This window comes from Aspergillus brunneoviolaceus, assembly GCF_003184695.1.
Source record: "Aspergillus brunneoviolaceus CBS 621.78 unplaced genomic scaffold BO95scaffold_4, whole genome shotgun sequence".
NCBI classification, from domain to species: domain Eukaryota; kingdom Fungi; phylum Ascomycota; class Eurotiomycetes; order Eurotiales; family Aspergillaceae; genus Aspergillus; species Aspergillus brunneoviolaceus.
In genome coordinates, this window is record NW_020290734.1 from 1 (window position 1) to 15,710 (window position 15,710).

The 15,710-nt window shown below is 52.2% G+C and overlaps 7 protein-coding genes across 7 annotated transcripts; 3 read left to right on the top strand and 4 right to left on the bottom strand.

Moving 5' to 3' along the window:
• Positions 1-5: 5 nt before the first annotated feature.
• Positions 6-302, bottom strand: BO95DRAFT_327381 (uncharacterized protein; the record flags this gene model as incomplete). The annotated part of the gene is made up of 1 exon (XM_025581868.1): positions 6-302. A coding segment is annotated over one exon (297 nt), but the record flags the coding sequence as incomplete, so codon positions are not given.
• A 1,064-nt stretch (positions 303-1,366) lies between these two features.
• On the top strand, positions 1,367-2,511 carry BO95DRAFT_352326 (oxidase ustYa family protein; the record flags this gene model as incomplete). The annotated part of the gene is made up of 3 exons (XM_025582126.1): positions 1,367-1,637; positions 1,704-1,972; positions 2,050-2,511. 3 exons carry the CDS (start codon positions 1,367-1,369, stop codon positions 2,509-2,511), a joined length of 1,002 nt encoding a protein of 333 aa, XP_025446955.1.
• A 1,169-nt stretch (positions 2,512-3,680) lies between these two features.
• On the top strand, positions 3,681-5,255 carry BO95DRAFT_352091 (MFS transporter; the record flags this gene model as incomplete). Its single annotated transcript, XM_025582115.1, has 2 exons — positions 3,681-4,059; positions 4,117-5,255. The coding sequence occupies 2 exons, from the start codon at positions 3,681-3,683 to the stop codon at positions 5,253-5,255; spliced, it is 1,518 nt and encodes a 505-aa protein (XP_025446956.1).
• Positions 5,256-5,549: 294 nt separating this feature from the next.
• On the bottom strand, positions 5,550-5,985 carry BO95DRAFT_458921 (uncharacterized protein; the record flags this gene model as incomplete). The annotated part of the gene is made up of 2 exons (XM_025588603.1): positions 5,550-5,710; positions 5,784-5,985. 2 exons carry the CDS (start codon positions 5,983-5,985, stop codon positions 5,550-5,552), a joined length of 363 nt encoding a protein of 120 aa, XP_025446957.1.
• A 399-nt stretch (positions 5,986-6,384) lies between these two features.
• BO95DRAFT_427371 (uncharacterized protein) lies at positions 6,385-7,800 on the bottom strand (the record flags this gene model as incomplete). The annotated part of the gene is made up of 1 exon (XM_025584796.1): positions 6,385-7,800. The coding sequence occupies one exon, from the start codon at positions 7,798-7,800 to the stop codon at positions 6,385-6,387; it is 1,416 nt and encodes a 471-aa protein (XP_025446958.1).
• A 670-nt stretch (positions 7,801-8,470) lies between these two features.
• BO95DRAFT_351992 (fungal specific transcription factor domain-containing protein) lies at positions 8,471-10,530 on the bottom strand (the record flags this gene model as incomplete). Its single annotated transcript, XM_025582108.1, has 5 exons — positions 8,471-9,039; positions 9,099-9,382; positions 9,440-9,611; positions 9,863-10,235; positions 10,432-10,530. The coding sequence occupies 5 exons, from the start codon at positions 10,528-10,530 to the stop codon at positions 8,471-8,473; spliced, it is 1,497 nt and encodes a 498-aa protein (XP_025446959.1).
• Positions 10,531-11,081: 551 nt separating this feature from the next.
• On the top strand, positions 11,082-15,435 carry BO95DRAFT_352088 (ABC transporter ATP-binding protein; the record flags this gene model as incomplete). The annotated part of the gene is made up of 10 exons (XM_025582113.1): positions 11,082-11,195; positions 11,252-11,357; positions 11,415-11,502; positions 11,552-12,113; positions 12,183-12,277; positions 12,339-13,017; positions 13,067-14,398; positions 14,456-14,852; positions 14,906-15,345; positions 15,409-15,435. 10 exons carry the CDS (start codon positions 11,082-11,084, stop codon positions 15,433-15,435), a joined length of 3,840 nt encoding a protein of 1,279 aa, XP_025446960.1.
• Positions 15,436-15,710: the final 275 nt, after the last annotated feature.

The following is a 15,710-nucleotide window of genomic DNA, read 5'->3' on the forward strand; positions in this document are numbered from 1 at the left end:
AGGGCCTCGTCCTCCGCCTCGCGCTTCTCGGGGGCCGTGTAGGCAGTGTAGTAGAAGCGCTTGTCGAGTGCCTCCTCATCACGCTTCTCTGGGGCAACATAGTGGGTGTAATAAAATCCCTTGTCGAGGGCCTCCTCGTCACGCTTCTCCGGAGCAACATAGTGGGTATAGTAGAATCTCTTGTCCAGATCCTGAGGGGGCGACTCAAGCTGGTCAAGGTTGCTGGAGACAGGAAGGGCGAAGGTGAACCCTGTGGCTCCCAGGAGCGCAAGAAGGCAAGAGAGGTGCATCTTGACAAGCAAGGTAGTCCAAAATATTCAGAGGAAGTGTGGCGGGGGGTGAGGTGTGGAAAGATGAGAAGAAACCGCCGATGTAGACAGGAAGTCCTTTATAGAAACTTGGATGGGAAACTTGGATGGGGTGTTCAGGTGGTCTGCTTGGTTCCGCGGCACTGAAAGCACCCCGACTATCACAGTTCCCGCCGGCCCAGGTCTCGGGGGGTTTCTACTACCCTGTAGGCGGCTGTATGTCAGAATCACCGAATGAAGAACCTCTGGCATCACATTGTAGACAGGTTTGTCCCTCAGAAGCTGTATCGATGAACCTTGCTGATCTCGACGCCACGCATGAGGCTACATCTTGGCATTGCAATGAAGAGTGATATATTGCTGAGCTATTACTTCATTGAGCTTTCATGCGGTTGATTTAGAACCAGGCGTACCGGTACCAGTACTGATTGTGAATCAAGTTGAGGAGTATGATTCATGGGTTGGACTATTCACATTCCCATGTGCAACAGTAGAAGCCACTAGTGTTGTGCAATCAGAGTAGGTAATAAGGCTCAGCTCCGAACCCACGTCTCTGCTAGTGGTACGGCATGACCGGAACCCTTACTCGGGCCTATCATTGCCGAAAGAAGTAGTTCGAATGGACATCCATGCAGCAGCGTGCAAATGTGTTGTGAACCGCAAGTCTTTGCCCCATTATAATTGCCAATTCGACTGCAGGGGAGCTGAACATCAGCATGTGACCTTGTGATGCTCCGGTTCTAGGCCATCTCGGCTCAAGTAAGATAAGTCACATATGACCTCAGTGTGTTTATTGCATGCACTAAGTCTGTGATCTTCGCTTCAGTTTCGCCATTGCGGCTGGCGATGCACGAGACCCGCTGTCTATCACTTCTGGGACTGCATGATGCCATCCTGCTCTCATGTCTGACGCCCTCACTACCGTAGGTACTCAGGTTTTACTGTCATAGGCACTGCAGGTATCTTCTTCAATGCTGAAAGCGATTTCTGCCCACCTAGCTCGCACCTTCAGCATCTTATGGTAGAACCGAGTTTCCAGAGCATCACTCGCACCCACAATGGTGTTCTCTAAGCTTCTCAGAACCTTTCGTCAAGATTTCAAGTTTCAAGCCCTACAGACCGAGAGTCGCGATAGCGATGAAGAGAATATCGAGTCAGAGGAGCTGCTTACCAAGAGGAGCCCGCCGCAAAACCTCTCAAGAGCCTGGATATACTTGACAATCGCAAACGCACTTCTCCTGAGTATAACCATTGGTCTAGTCCTCAGCGCTAAAGGCAGCTTTTCGAGTGAAGAGAAAAATGCGATTCTTAGGCCAGTGTCATGGTGGTGTGAGTCTCCATACTCCATTCCAAATGCTTCCCCGGGCCTAAACCAGTGGACTAACACAACGAAAGCACCTATCCTGGACGACATTGAGATTCCAAGGTACCAAACCATGCTAAATGGAACGCTCTTCGCTCTTCCAGAAATATCCATCGCCCGCGAAGAGCCCAGCGCTGCGAACGATGCCGATTGGGCGCGATTCGAAGACGTTCTGACACATGTTGTGACTCGCGAGCAAGTCCTCAAGCTCGGTAAAAACCCCGACACCGTCGCGCGCTTCGATAATGATTATTGGGGAATGGGAGATGATGCATACATGGTTCAGCTGGACGTGATGCATGTAAGAATACCCGTTGTCCTCGTTTCTCTGGTCCTTCAGCTGTACAAGGCAAAAGTACTGACCCCATGGAACCACAGCAAATCCATTGCCTGAACATGCTGCGCAAAGCCGCTTTCGCCGACTACCCCGGCTACGAACCCGAGCTGGATGTTAAAGATAAGATGTGGTGGATTCATCTGGGCCACTGCACCGACATCCTGCTACAGAATCTTCAGTGCAATGCCAACACGGAGGTCTTGACATTGGACTGGGTCGAAGATCGTCACGCTCCATGGCCCGACTTTAGTGTGAACCGCAAATGTCGCGACTTCAATGCTCTCTTGGACTGGCAGCACGACAATGCGGTCGACACCGCTAAATTCGATGCTATGCCCTTACCGAAGGATGCATTCGTGTGGCCAGCCCCGTGGAAAAAGCAAGACTATGAACTCGGCATAAAGCTAGGCGACCATCATCTGCAAGAAGGGGAACCTCTTAGGGCCCCCCATGAGCATCATGCTCATCAATTCAATGTGACTTCCGGGGGCGGTAGATTTTGAATAGGGCCGCAAGAGGCTTGGTTTAGATGGAGTATCCTAATCGGTCTACGAAAAGATGTATGGGAGCATCGAAAGGGGATGCTGGTAGTTTGTCTAATGACACACACATACACGCACACTGCCTCTCTTTCTCCACCGCCTGTGACAAGTTGGATAATCCCAAGCGTAGGACTACATAGGACTCAGAGTAACCTCAAGATAGGGCTATGACGTGATGTTTGACGCACCGGGAACTTTGTGCATATGCCTAAGTGTTTTCTCGACTCGCCTTGGGTATTCCAGCTCAAACTCATAATACCCACCAATCATAACCTGGATAGAAGTGGCCAGGCGGTCGAAGCCACCTTGGAAGCAGCTGTACGAGGGCGGAGACAAGCGGCCATTCTGTACATGCGCAATTTTTACCGTCTCTAGTCAGCGGAAAAACCAAGGCATCTCCATCCCCAAAGTGGGGACGGATACATCCGAAAATCAATTGACTCTGTTTGGTATATTTGATACTATTTAGTCGGGATTTGTCTTCTGCTTCAGTTCATAGCTTAGATCCGAAGGTAAGATGTAACTACTTAGGTAGGTATGTAATTAAGAGCACTAGGTAGTTTAGTAGTTATCAACGGAGTACACTGCGTCTCTGTACTCCGAGTGGATAGTAGCCAGTTACAACAAGTCAAACAATGCCCGACTCGAAAGGTGCTCATATTCCAAATCGGGAAATGATCAGTCTTACTACCGTCGGTGAAGGGACTTAGTGAGACAAACTGCATTTACAGGATCGCCGCTAACTTTCTTATTCACTCATCATTCGCCTACGACATAGATGCACTATTATTCTCGACCCCGCTGTCTATCTGCAATAGATGCAGGGACTGTCATACGGTCGGCAACAAGCGTTTTGATTGAATAAAGTGTGCTGCACTATACGTAGGTGGTGTGTGATTCAAGCATACCGTGGTAGAGCTGTCACATTCCTCACGCACCGAGTGAGTGTCTGTGCAGAAATATTCACCGCCATTAGTCCCTCCCGGAAAGCTGATTCTAAAGAGAGAGAAACTATTATCCTGCTTGTGCAGAGAACCCCCACGTACCAGCCTTCCATTCCAGCAACCGAGCCATCCTAAGAGCCCTTTTTGCGTTCCACATCTACCTCGGCTCTCTGCCCGCTCCTCACAATGACCTATCCTGACGTGTCGTTGGAGTCAGGTAATAATCCCCACGGCGAGGATGAACCGTTCCTCCCTAGAGGGCAACCTGCCAACCAAGCTGGCTGTAGCGGGGCCCCAGAGCCAAAGCTGTCACCACGTACCCGTCTGCGCCTGGTCATCACCGTGGTCGCGATTCTGTTGAGCTTCCAAGTCGGCGGCCAGATGATCGGGGGTCCAATGGTGCGGGTGATCGAGATGATCGCCTGCGATAACTATTGGCGTCGACACGACCCAGCTCGACTGCCCGCCTCCGGCCATCTGCCCGAGCACCTGTGCAAGATAGCAGAAGTGCAGACCGAAGTCGCTACGGTGAAAGGATACTCCGACTTGCTCGAGGGACTACTGTGTTTGTCAAGCGCCAAACCTTGAGAGAAATATGCGTTAGTGCTGACCTTTCATGCAGGCGCCATCTGCGCCATTCCCTACGGACTGCTGGCGGATCGGTATGGTCGCCGACAAGCTATCCGCCTCACTATTCCAGGGTTTCTGCTCAATGCGATCATCACCAACACCGTTCTATGGTTTTCGGGCACTTTCCCCCTCCGTGCGATCTGGCTCGCCGCACTCAGCTGGATCATCGGGGGAGGACCAGCCGTGGCACTGGTCGTGATTTGGGCCATGCTGGCTGATCTGGCCACCGATGCGCAACGCGCAGCGCTGTTCTTCCGGGTCGGACTTGCCAGTCAAGTGGCAAGTTTCCTGGCCAGCTTGATCAGCTCGGGACTCATGGCTCTCAACCCATGGATTCCGCTGCTAATTGGTTGTGGTACGGTGATGATAGGCCTTGGCTGTGCGCTGTCACTTCCCGAGACCATGAATATGCCCGTGAGAAGCAAAGAGCCAGCAGCACCAAGCCCAGACGAGCCAGCATCGACATGTGATACATCTTCGAAGCCAGTGCTGACACCCATTCCACTGCCGAAAAGGCTGGCACGTCTCATCCATCCTTACCTGTTCATCTTCCACCAGCAATCACTCTTGCTCCTATTCTCCTTTGCAACAGTCGAGCTCGTGCAGCGCTCCTTCCCGTTCCTGACCCAGCACATTTCAAGACGCTTCGCCTGGACTTTGGCGCAAGCGAACTTGATCGTTCCCTTCCATGCGGGGATCACCATCCTCGTCTTCCTGTTCCTCCTCCCGTACCTCTCCCAAAAGGTTTTGCACTATTTATCCCTTCCACAAAGAGACCTGCAGGTCGCGCGTCTCAGTCTTGCCGCTCTGCTCCTGGGGTCACTCGGAATTGCTCTCTCGCCATCAGTCTTCTTTTTGATTCCCAGTGTAAGTGTTTATGCGGCGGGAGCGGGCTTTGCCCTAACCATGCGGTCGCTGGCTACCGCGTTGGTCAAACGCGAGGAGACCGCGCGACTGTATTCCGCGATCGAGATCCTGCAGTACGTGGGCAATATCCTGGGTAGCCTGTGCTTTACGAATGTGTTCAAGCTGGGATTGCAGATTGGCGGACTGGGGTCCGGGTGGGTGTGGGTGTTGGGTAGTATGCTCTATGGGTTGGTGGGAGTCGCATTGACACTTGTACGGGTATAGACCTGCATACCCTTTGCGGCCCCAAAGGACTGGCTCTTTAGAAGGAAAGCGATAAATTCATGTTCATGCAGTATAACATATATATTCTGGTTGACTTCAGTTCTTTGCACATGAGTAGGTAGTCATTAATGATACATCTGTCTTCGTGAAAGGCGCAGGGCCAAGGGCAGTGGGACCTAACTTCATCCATCGAGACTCGAATTCTCATCACTTTCAGCGAGGACCAGTGACCTTGGCATCTTCGCAGACCCCCCCATCCGATACATGAGGATGTAACATGAACTCACAAACATCTCATCGGTCACTCGAGCCTGCGGCCGAAGGCGAAAGACGATACCGCATGGCACCAGCGCCTTTGTAGCTGCGGGATGCGGCTTTCAGAACATCTTGGGCCACCAGACCTTCGTTTCCCAAGACCTTGAGAATGGATCCTATTTCTTCACCGCTTGCGCGTTCTGCGCGCGTTCTGTGAATTTGGTTTATCCGAGGCGAACACTTCATGCCGTGCTCAAACCAACACTGCCATACTCCGGGCCCTTATCGTGATTGACAATATCAAGAGCTCCCCGATGGGTGGGGAGATCTCATCATTTGCATTGCGCCTTTCAAACAGCAGCTCGAGGATACCACTGCCGGACTTCGTGTTCTGAAGACGACTGATCACCACATCCTCCGTGATAGGCACAGTCGCGGACTCCCTTTTTACATATTGATCCAAAAAGATGGTCATGAGCTCCAGGCTACTCTCCTCGCTGCCGACGACACGGCTATTACTATTTCTCCTTGATATGAGCTTCTTTGCGCTTGCTTTACTCGTAGATTTCTCCTAAGTCTGAAAGTGCTTCAATTATATCTGTTCTTGCGCTTCGCGGGATGCACCGTATAGTCTGGTTGAAATTATCATCATCATTGTATAATTTATTAATGACTCCAAACAAGAGGTGCGGAGGGAGCTGAGAACATTTTGGAACTTTGATTCTAACAAATACTTAGATTCTTTGTTTATCTGACTATTTGATTGTACTATTGGCAAATCTTTCTGATCGGGAACCTTCCATCATCTAAGTAATGATAGAATCTGTATAGTAGATTAGTTTTGAGTTGAGAATCATTCGCATAGCCTCTGTGGCTATACTTCCACAACTTCAACAGGTGCGGGGAAAAGCGCCTCCCAAGCCCCCAGAAGAAGATGCCACTTGTGAGCGCGGTCGGATAGAAAGAGGTTCACCGGCCGCGGATGCGCCCAGATGCGTACATCACCGTCTGGGGTGGTCAGCGCCGTCGAGCCTCTGTCGGGCCAGACCTCGTGAAGCCCTAATTCGAAGAGCCGCCGATGATCCCACAGCCCCATGCCCAGCGCCCGAAAGGACCCGGTTGCTATGTTGTAACATGCCGCGGGGTCTCCGTCTTCTTGCAGTAGACGCCAGGCGTATACGAAGTCCAGGACCTCGTGGTGCGCGGTATGCTCGCCACTCTGGCCCCAGAGCTCATGCAAGAGGTCCCCCTCCCGCGGCTGGGCCGGCGGCGACCACACCTCGAAGGGGCCCGCCGGGCAGCGGAACGCATTGGGGAGTCTCTCTAGCAGGAAGACTTTGTGGTTGGCGTGAATCCGGTACTTCCTGTCGAGGTCAAAGCATTCGGGGACGAACTTGTCTTCGTCCTCGCTGGGAGCCTGGGGTGAATAGGTCGTGCAGAGATCAGGAGACCCGGCGTAGAGGCTTTCAAGGCACTCCGAAACTTCGCATATCTCCTCCCAAGCGGCCGTGTTTTTACACAGTGTTTCCCACTCGGTATCGTCCTCTGCGGTATATGGCTCCTGCCTGCAAAGTCCGCTCCAGTGAAGATGATCTCTCTGAAGAGATAGCACCCGCTTGTCCGTCCATCGCAGCTGAACAGCCACCTGCAAGAAATCGCTAAAGGCCTGGAAGTGCCACAGGGCACGGTAGACGCGGTACTCCTCGATCCAAGAGAATGCACCCACGTCTCGGAGCTTACGCGGGACCAGAGACGGCATTTCTCGGATGTCTTTGAAGTACTGGGGCAGTATCGCTTGCAGTCGTGCTCGTAGTGTTGTCAAGCACATGCAAGCCAGACGTTGGATATTGGCAGCAATGTTTACCACCGCGCGGAGAGAGGCGCGAGTCGCCGTAGACATTGAGAGGCGGTGGCCATGTTTGCTACTCTGGAGGTCGAAACTGGTTTTGTCAACAAAGTCGTACAGACTCGTGTGCGGAATTGGCCCTCGTAGCTCGACACACACCATGAAATAGCGTTCGAGATAATCATACGACATAGTTGAATTATGCTCGAGGATATGCCTCACAAGAGCCATCGCTTCAGGGTCTGCAGGACTATCAGGTTTATTTCCCGGTTCGAACAGCGGAGTCAGCTGCGTCAAGTCCACAATAAGATCTTCCAGGGTTACCCAGTCTGCTGCGGTTTTGACAATCTCGACGAGTGACTCGCGGGGGACGCGATCGAAAGTATCCATCCTGGCGAATTCGCGTGGTCTGCGGTACACGTTGTATGTTTGAAGTGTGATCATGGCTACGTCTGTACACGAGATTGATGAGACATGCTATTGAAGGTGTAAGGCTTCTCGGTTCTTTTATAGTTTTGGCCTCGTCTTCTGCTCCGGGTGAATACGGTGCCATTAGATAGTCTTGAACAGATGATACAGGTATCCTCCCGTAGTGGAATGGCGAGTTTGTCCACTTGATTGTTGGTTCGACTGATTACAGTTGAAATATTTCAGAAGAGAACAATTGGGAGTTCTTTTTCAATGAGGCCTATAGCCTTTGTTTCCCGCTTGGTAGCAAAGAAAGCAAGCACTGAGCAGTCATGGATTCCGCGTCAATCCTTTCAAGGACTCATCCTTGGAAAACAATCCTCCGCTTCTCTGAAAACGTAGACCAAGCCTCAGTCACAAACATGTCTAGGTAACCGACGTTGTTGCCCGCTTTTCTCGTTCAAGCCACCGCTGTGCACAGTGACCGTAAGATGCTGCATACTTGCGACTTCTAGTGCACAAGACGGGCTCAAAGCCCTGAAGACGTCGCGATGAAATTTACTTGCTTCGACAGGATACTCGACAACCTGCTTGATGTGCTCTTGCAGAACACCACGATTTCGATTGATCGACTTCATCTCGATATATCTGGATGCTAAGAATGGAGCCTCAGGTCTTCCCTGGCCCACAAGGCGCCTATAAAAATTTAAGGTACAAGTCCATTTGTCAACTCGGATAACTGAGCCCAAAAGTCCATGTCGCACTGCTCCCCGCCGTATGCATTGACTGGGTCCACTAATGCCGGGCCCGGAGGCACCACGCCACCATTTAGCTTGGTCGAATACCCACGCTCGATGCCTCGATATGCTTCGGCGTAGGCGGAGAAAATGGGCCGGCCTTGAAGTAGGATTCTGCTTCTGGGGCTGCCACCTCTGCTCGCAACCTCAAACCTCTTACTCAGCTCCCGAAGCATACCCGGAAGATCATACGTAGCGCGTGCGGTGGTCAGATCCCAGGCCTGTTCCTCAACACACAGAAGACGCAAGGCTTTGATGATGGCAAGCGCGAGGTGCAGGACGGTTACGAAAGTAAGAGTGGGATACGATTCGACCGGCACCAGGCGGAATTCGTCATGGAGTGCCTGTGTGCTCTGCAAGCAATCCCATATCCTGCGGCATCTGAGATGTGTGGGCTCAATGATCTCTGTCTGGTCGCCGTATCTGAAGGGCTCAAACAAGCGAATGCGGACGGTGGCGCAATGGGTTTGCAACAGATCTTAACTGAGGAGTTAGCTAAAACCCATTCACGTGTTCAATTCTTGGAAGCTGACATACGGCTCCACTTCAAATTGGCGGGCAGCTGGTCGACAAATGCATCCAGCTCAGTTTGGATAGAGGCAACAGTGTTAGAGTAGATACCGCCGAGCGGCCTTTCATTGGTGGCCCCGGTCGTCTCCCAGAACGCGTCGTTTACCTTCATCGCAATTTTCTGTATGCGCACAAGCTGCACGAGCAATGCATCCGTCGGGTATTCCTGATCGTGTAAAAGTTGACTACAGCAGTCATCGAAGTGTGCTGTGTACTCTGGCTTGCATCGTTTACCGAGAATGCTGCATAGACTATTGGAGTACGGGTCAACATCATGACACTACACGGTCAACAGTGTCAACACATACGAGGAGGTTATATAGTAGACCCCGAGCAAGGTTCTTCGATCCGCGCGAGTTTGTTTCGGCTGGACTGGGAGATCATCACGTAAATGAGCTGCATCCTCGACAATCGATTTGAATGATAAATCCGTTGTCTTTTGGGGTCTAGTCAGCTTCAGATCTTCGACCAAACCGATTGCTAATTGCAGAAGTGCTGTATCTTTTTCTGTGGCATAAAAACAGATGTCATTCCTAACCACACAATCCTGTCAGCCTGAACCACAACTGCTACCAATTGGGGAGAGGGTATAGATTCCTACAAGGCAAGAAAGACCAGTATTGCTTGTACAAGCTCTAGGTTCTTACCCTTCAGAACAACAGCCTCATGTGCAATTTGCCGTCGAAACCAGCTCTCGAACGCAGCGGAGGAGTTGAACGGTGGAGGTCTACAGACACATATGATCGTCTTGGTGAGAAGTGGCTTCTCTTCCAGTGCCTGGGAAAGATTAGAGGAGGGCAGAGGGACGAAAGGGAATTCGGTAAGCATGGTGGTCATGTATTCTTCAAGGCTCTGATCGGCTTCATGACGAGAAATCTCGAACCCGGGGAATACAGAAATTAATCCGTGCGGTGGGGCTATTGATTCTGGATTCTCCGATGATTGAGCTGCGGGGTGGGTTTGAGGCGTTGTGGTTGGCGTAGCGCCCTCGGTCTGATGGAATGGAGGACGTTGCTCGGAGTCAGGTGGGCGTTTTCCATCACCAGTCAACAGATCCATGATATCGTCCAACTTTTGCTCTAATATTTTGGCATGACTGGGGCACTCCCAATGAGTTTCATGTGATTCATGGCGGTCGGACCCGCCACTGGTCTACCATCAGGGTCACTTACGTAGCCTTTCCTCGCCGTTTTCTCGACACGGAAGATAACCTAGAACACGATAATCCGTTCTTGGAGCATCTAGAGCTCATTATTTAAGGATCCATCATTCAGATAATTCACTGTACAACCTCAAACACTAACCTTTGGCAAACGTCATCGTCATTGTCTCGCCAGACGCACCTTGCCTTCGCCCGAGAACAGTTGGTGCAGGCGCGAGGCTTCTCCCCATGCAACATGTCGGGCATTTATGTTCCTTATGCAGGAGCGGAAGAGCTAGATTGGTACCGGTAGACATACAACCTAACAGAGGTAGTATTGTTCTGCGCGTTGACTGGAGACTGGGAAAAGGACATGAAAAAAGACATCATGGATGGGAGGGCGCACGGGAGCGGAAGGCAAAAAGGTCGGCGGGCCCGAGTCCGATCCACCCGCACCAATCAGGTCATGCCCTGGACCCCCCTACTGGGAAACCCTGGGGACTTTTTTGCTGCCCGCTCCGCCGCCTTTCCCATAGAGCATGCAAAATCTCTAGCAAAAAAAAAAAGAAAAAAAAAAAAAAAAGTCCTTTGTGCGCCAAAAAGAGAATGGTGTATTATAGAAAGATAAGAGGTGACAGAGGGGAATAAGAATAGATCTCACCTCATCAGCACTCTTCAAGCTAGTTGGTCATCTCCCTAATCCTGGTGCTTATATTTTGTCGCCTTCTTACAGATAAACCGAAACTCGAATAACTTCCTTCCTTTCCTCTTCAAACTGCTCTCCATCCTTCAGTCTCTCTCAATTATCCATGGGTGCTCAAGTGGTGACTAGCACACACAGCGTGTCATCAACATCGGCAGATAATACCGAGGAGGTCCCTGGGCATGGCCCCAAATCCACCGCCAGCTTCAGGAACTATCTGGTAAGACCACATCTCCTCAAGACTGCTCATCGTAAGATACGAACTGATCCTTGCAGCGTGTCTTTACCTATGCAAAACGATGGGATAATCTGGTTCTTGTCACTGGAATGCTTGCTGCAATAGGCGCCGGGATCACCCAACCCCTCATGCTCATCATTTTTGGTGAGCAAAAATCTCAAACCTGTCTTTGTCGCCGTACCTAGATTAACCGTAGCATAGGCAAAGTTGTCGGGCAGTTCACAGGGGTGATAACTGGAAGTGGAAGTGCGGACCACGCAGGAACCGAACATACACTTAATCGGCTATGGTAATGTCATACCTCTACCCTTGACTTGCTCGGAAATTAACACCCACAGCCTTTTCGTGTTTGCCCTGTTCACCGCCCGCTTTGGCCTCGCTTCGATCCACAAGTTCGCCTTCCGCATGGTCAGTATTTCACTATCGGCTGCGATACGAACTCATTACCTTGAGCATCTCTTCCATCAGAGCATGCATGTGCTGGACTCGCTACCACCGGGCCATGCTGTGGGCACGATAACGAGCAGCAGCAACACCCTGCAGGGTGGTCTCTCCGAGAAACTCGCGATCTTCATTGAAAGCACCACCCTCATTATTGCCTCCTTTGTCGTTGCCTTGATGTGGAGCTGGGAGCTCTCCCTGGTAACCATAGCAGGCTTTGTGGCGACCATCCTCGGAGTCGGTCCCTTGGTCCGACTCACAGCCAAGAGCCGGGCTAACCTGACCCATCTGGAAGGACAGGCTGCCAGTATCGCTAGTGAAAGCTTTGCCGGCATCCGCATGGTCATGGCCTGCGGCGCACAGCGGCAGACGGTTGACAAGTACGGTGCTTTTGTCGAACAGGCCAAGGAGCAAGCGGTGGCGCTGAATCCGCTCACCTCGCTCCAATTCTCTTTAACAGTAAGTCAAATCACATCACTATCTCACCCCTCGCCCAGCAAGCTTCAAACCGAATCTGACTGTCTGTAGTTTTTCGGTGTCTTCGGGACCATTGCTTTGACATTTTGGTATGGAACTCTGATCTTTACGAGAGGCAGGCTGGACAGCGTTGGCGTGATCACCGTGTAAGCAAGGCGATGCCCCTGAAAGCATTCCGTTTAAATGCCAACTAATCCTGGAATCTAGGGTTCTCATGAACCTGACCACTATCTTCTTCTCTCTCGATCGGGTTTCCTCTCCAATACAGGCGATAACTAAAGCGTCCCTCACAGCATCGGAGTTCTTTTTCATCATCGACACGCCCGTCCCCCCGAAGGGTTTTTTGAAGTCACCAGACGTTAAAGCAACAGATGATATTGTCTTTGAGAAGGTCTCTTTCGCCTATCCAAGCAGACCCAGTCTCAAGATCCTCGACCAGCTTGACCTCCGGATTGAGGCTGGCAAGATCACCGCCATTGTGGGCCCCTCGGGCTCGGGCAAAAGCACCATCGTCGGTCTGATTGAGCATTGGTACTCCTTGACACAGCCTCATGCTATGACTACCAGATCAACCCCGCAGGAAGGAAGTGATTCCGCAAATCTGGCTGGCTTGGACCACCATGTGTCAAGTTGTCCAGTCAAGCTCCAAGGCACCATCACAACAAGTGGTTACTCACTGGACGACATCGACGTGTCCTGGTGGCGCTCCAAGATTGGCCTCGTCCAGCAGGAGCCGTTCTTGTTCAATGATAGCATCTACGGGAATGTGGTTCGCGGACTGGTCGGAACACCCTGGGAGGGAGACTCCGAAGAGCGCAAGCGAGAACGTGTCCAGGAAGCCTGTCAAGAAGCGTATGCCGATGAGTTTATCAACAGACTCCCCCTGGTATGAACCGTGAGCGTATCCAATCGACCAAGGGGCTAATGTGCTGTAGGGGTATGATACCAACGTTGGCGATGGCGGCGCTCGACTCTCCGGGGGTCAACGCCAACGGCTAGCCATTGCTCGGGCTATCGTCAAAAGGCCTGACATTCTCATCCTCGACGAAGCCACCAGCGCCATTGATGTCAGCGGTGAGCGAATTGTCCAGGCAGCGCTCGACAAGGCAGCTCAACACCGGACGACTATCGTCATTGCACATCGGCTGTCCACAATCAGGAATGCAGATCAGACCGTGGTCCTTAAGAAGGGCAAGGTGGTGGAATCAGGGACCCATCAGAGCCTAGTCGCTATGGATGGAGGGTTCTATCGTGGTCTTGTTGATGCGCAGGCAATATCACTTGGGGATTCTACCCGGAGTGTTCTCACGAATGACTTTGACTTGGCAAGTGTTGACACTCTGAGCCGTGAAGCGATCCCCAAAGAGCCTAAGCATTGCGATGACCAGGCTTCAAATGCATGGAGCAAGAATAAGACAGATCGCGGGATCGTCGGGTGCTTTTTCCTATTATTCCTCGAGTCACGGGCATATTGGAGTATTATGGTCTGTGGCATTCTGGCCTCAGCTGCAGCCGGAACAGCACAGCCTCTTTATGCATGGATGTTTGCGAGGTCCATCGATATGTTCAAGTGGCAAAGCAACCATACCAAGCTTATGGACGAGGCAGATCTTATGGGGGCTATGTGGACCGTTTTTGCCGCCTCGGCGGGGGCTGTCTACTTCGTAACCTTTGTCTGCTCTGGACGCGTTGCGTCGCTGATCCGGGCCAAGTATCAGACGCAATATTTCGGATCCATCCTTTATCAACGAGCGGGGTACTTCGAGAACGAGGGCCACTCTCTCGGTACCTTAACCGCCCGCGTTCGAGATGACCCCGTAAAGCTCGAGGACATGATGGGGATCAACATTGCCCAACTCGCCATCGCCTTGTTCAACATCGTGGGCGGTCTCATCATCGCCCTTGCGTATGGTTGGAAGCTCGCATTAGTCTCCATGTGTGCAGTGACTCCGCTCTGCGTCTTCTCGGGCTACATTCGCTTCCGATATGAGCTTCAGTTCGAGAGCCTCAACGATGCCGTCTTCGCAGAGAGCTCTCAGTTCGCGTCGGAGGCGATTGGAGCCTTCCGCACGGTCACATCGTTGACGCTCGAGCGGTCCATCATAGATCGCTTTGAACGGCTATGCCAGGGTCATGTCAATGCGGCGTACAAGAAAGCTCGCTGGGTCAGCATCGTTCTGGGATTCTCCGAAAGCGTCAATCTGGGCTGTCAGGCTCTCATATTCTACTACGGCGGCCACCTCTTCCTCCGCGGAGAAATCGGGACCGTGGCCTTCTTTGTGTGCTTGACGGCCATCATGAACGCTGCGGAGGGATTCGGAAAGAGCCTGAGCTTCGGTCCCAATGCTGCCCAGGCAGCCGCCGCATCGGGCCGGATGTTGGAGGCACGAGCGACCAGCGTGGTCGAGTCTCCGCTGCAAGGCAATATCCCCGTGCAGTCGGCCGGGGTCGCGATTGAGCTACGCGACGTCTACCTGCGGTATCCGGGCCAAGAGAGCCCGGTCCTCAATGGGCTGAATATGACGATCGAGGCAGGACAGTTTGCAGCCATCGTCGGCGCATCGGGCTGCGGCAAGACGAGCATCATATCCCTGCTCGAGCGGTTCCACGAGCCCGAGAAGGGGCAAGTCCTCTTCAACGGGCAGGATATCTCCCAGGTCGACATCTACGCGTATCGCAAGCACCTGTCCCTGGTTGCCCAAGAACCGATACTCTTTCAAGGTTTGGCGGAGTGCCCTTCAAGACTAAAGCGGCCCTAACTAACCCTCAACCAGGCACGATCCGGGAGAACATCCTGCTTGGTGTCGACTCGAGCGCCATCACAGACGATCAACTCCAGACCGCCAGTCGTGACGCATTGATCCACAACTTCATCATGTCTCTCCCCGAGGGCTACAGCACCAACATCGGGTCCCGCGGTGTTGCTCTCTCCGGCGGGCAGAAGCAGCGCCTGGCCATCGCTCGAGCCCTAATCCGCAATCCCCGGCTGCTTCTGCTCGACGAAGCGACCAGCGCTCTCGACTCGGAGAGCGAGCGATTTGTCCAAGCCGCCTTCGAGCGAGCAGGAAAGGGAAGAACCATGATTGCCGTGGCACATCGTTTGGCGACCGTGCAGAATGCAGACATCATCTTTGTGCTGGGGGAGGGTGGTCGGCTGTTAGAAAAGGGCAGCCATCTGGAGCTGCTCCGGAAAAGAGGCGTATATTATCAAATGGTATGTTCAAGGGACCGATGTGTGTGTCGCTTCGTTTATAGAATCCTGACTAACAGAAAAAAGTGTCAGAACCAGGCTTTTGATCAATAGGCCTGAGCACCCGGTACTGTACTTGATATCGGGAAACGAGGTCAAATGCGGTGGGGTTCTTGTCCGGTTGGTTTCTAAGTATCATGCATACTATGTAGACTATCCTTCTCATAGACGTGAGTCTGTTAAGCAATACTACTGCTCACAAGTCACCCCGGTATCTTTGGCATACACAGCGATTCTTGTTGGGTCGCTGTTTCCCGGCATTAAAATGAGCCGTGCGTGCTCTAGCTACTGGATCTCTAGAACCCGTGTGAGAAGACGAGTAATAGATC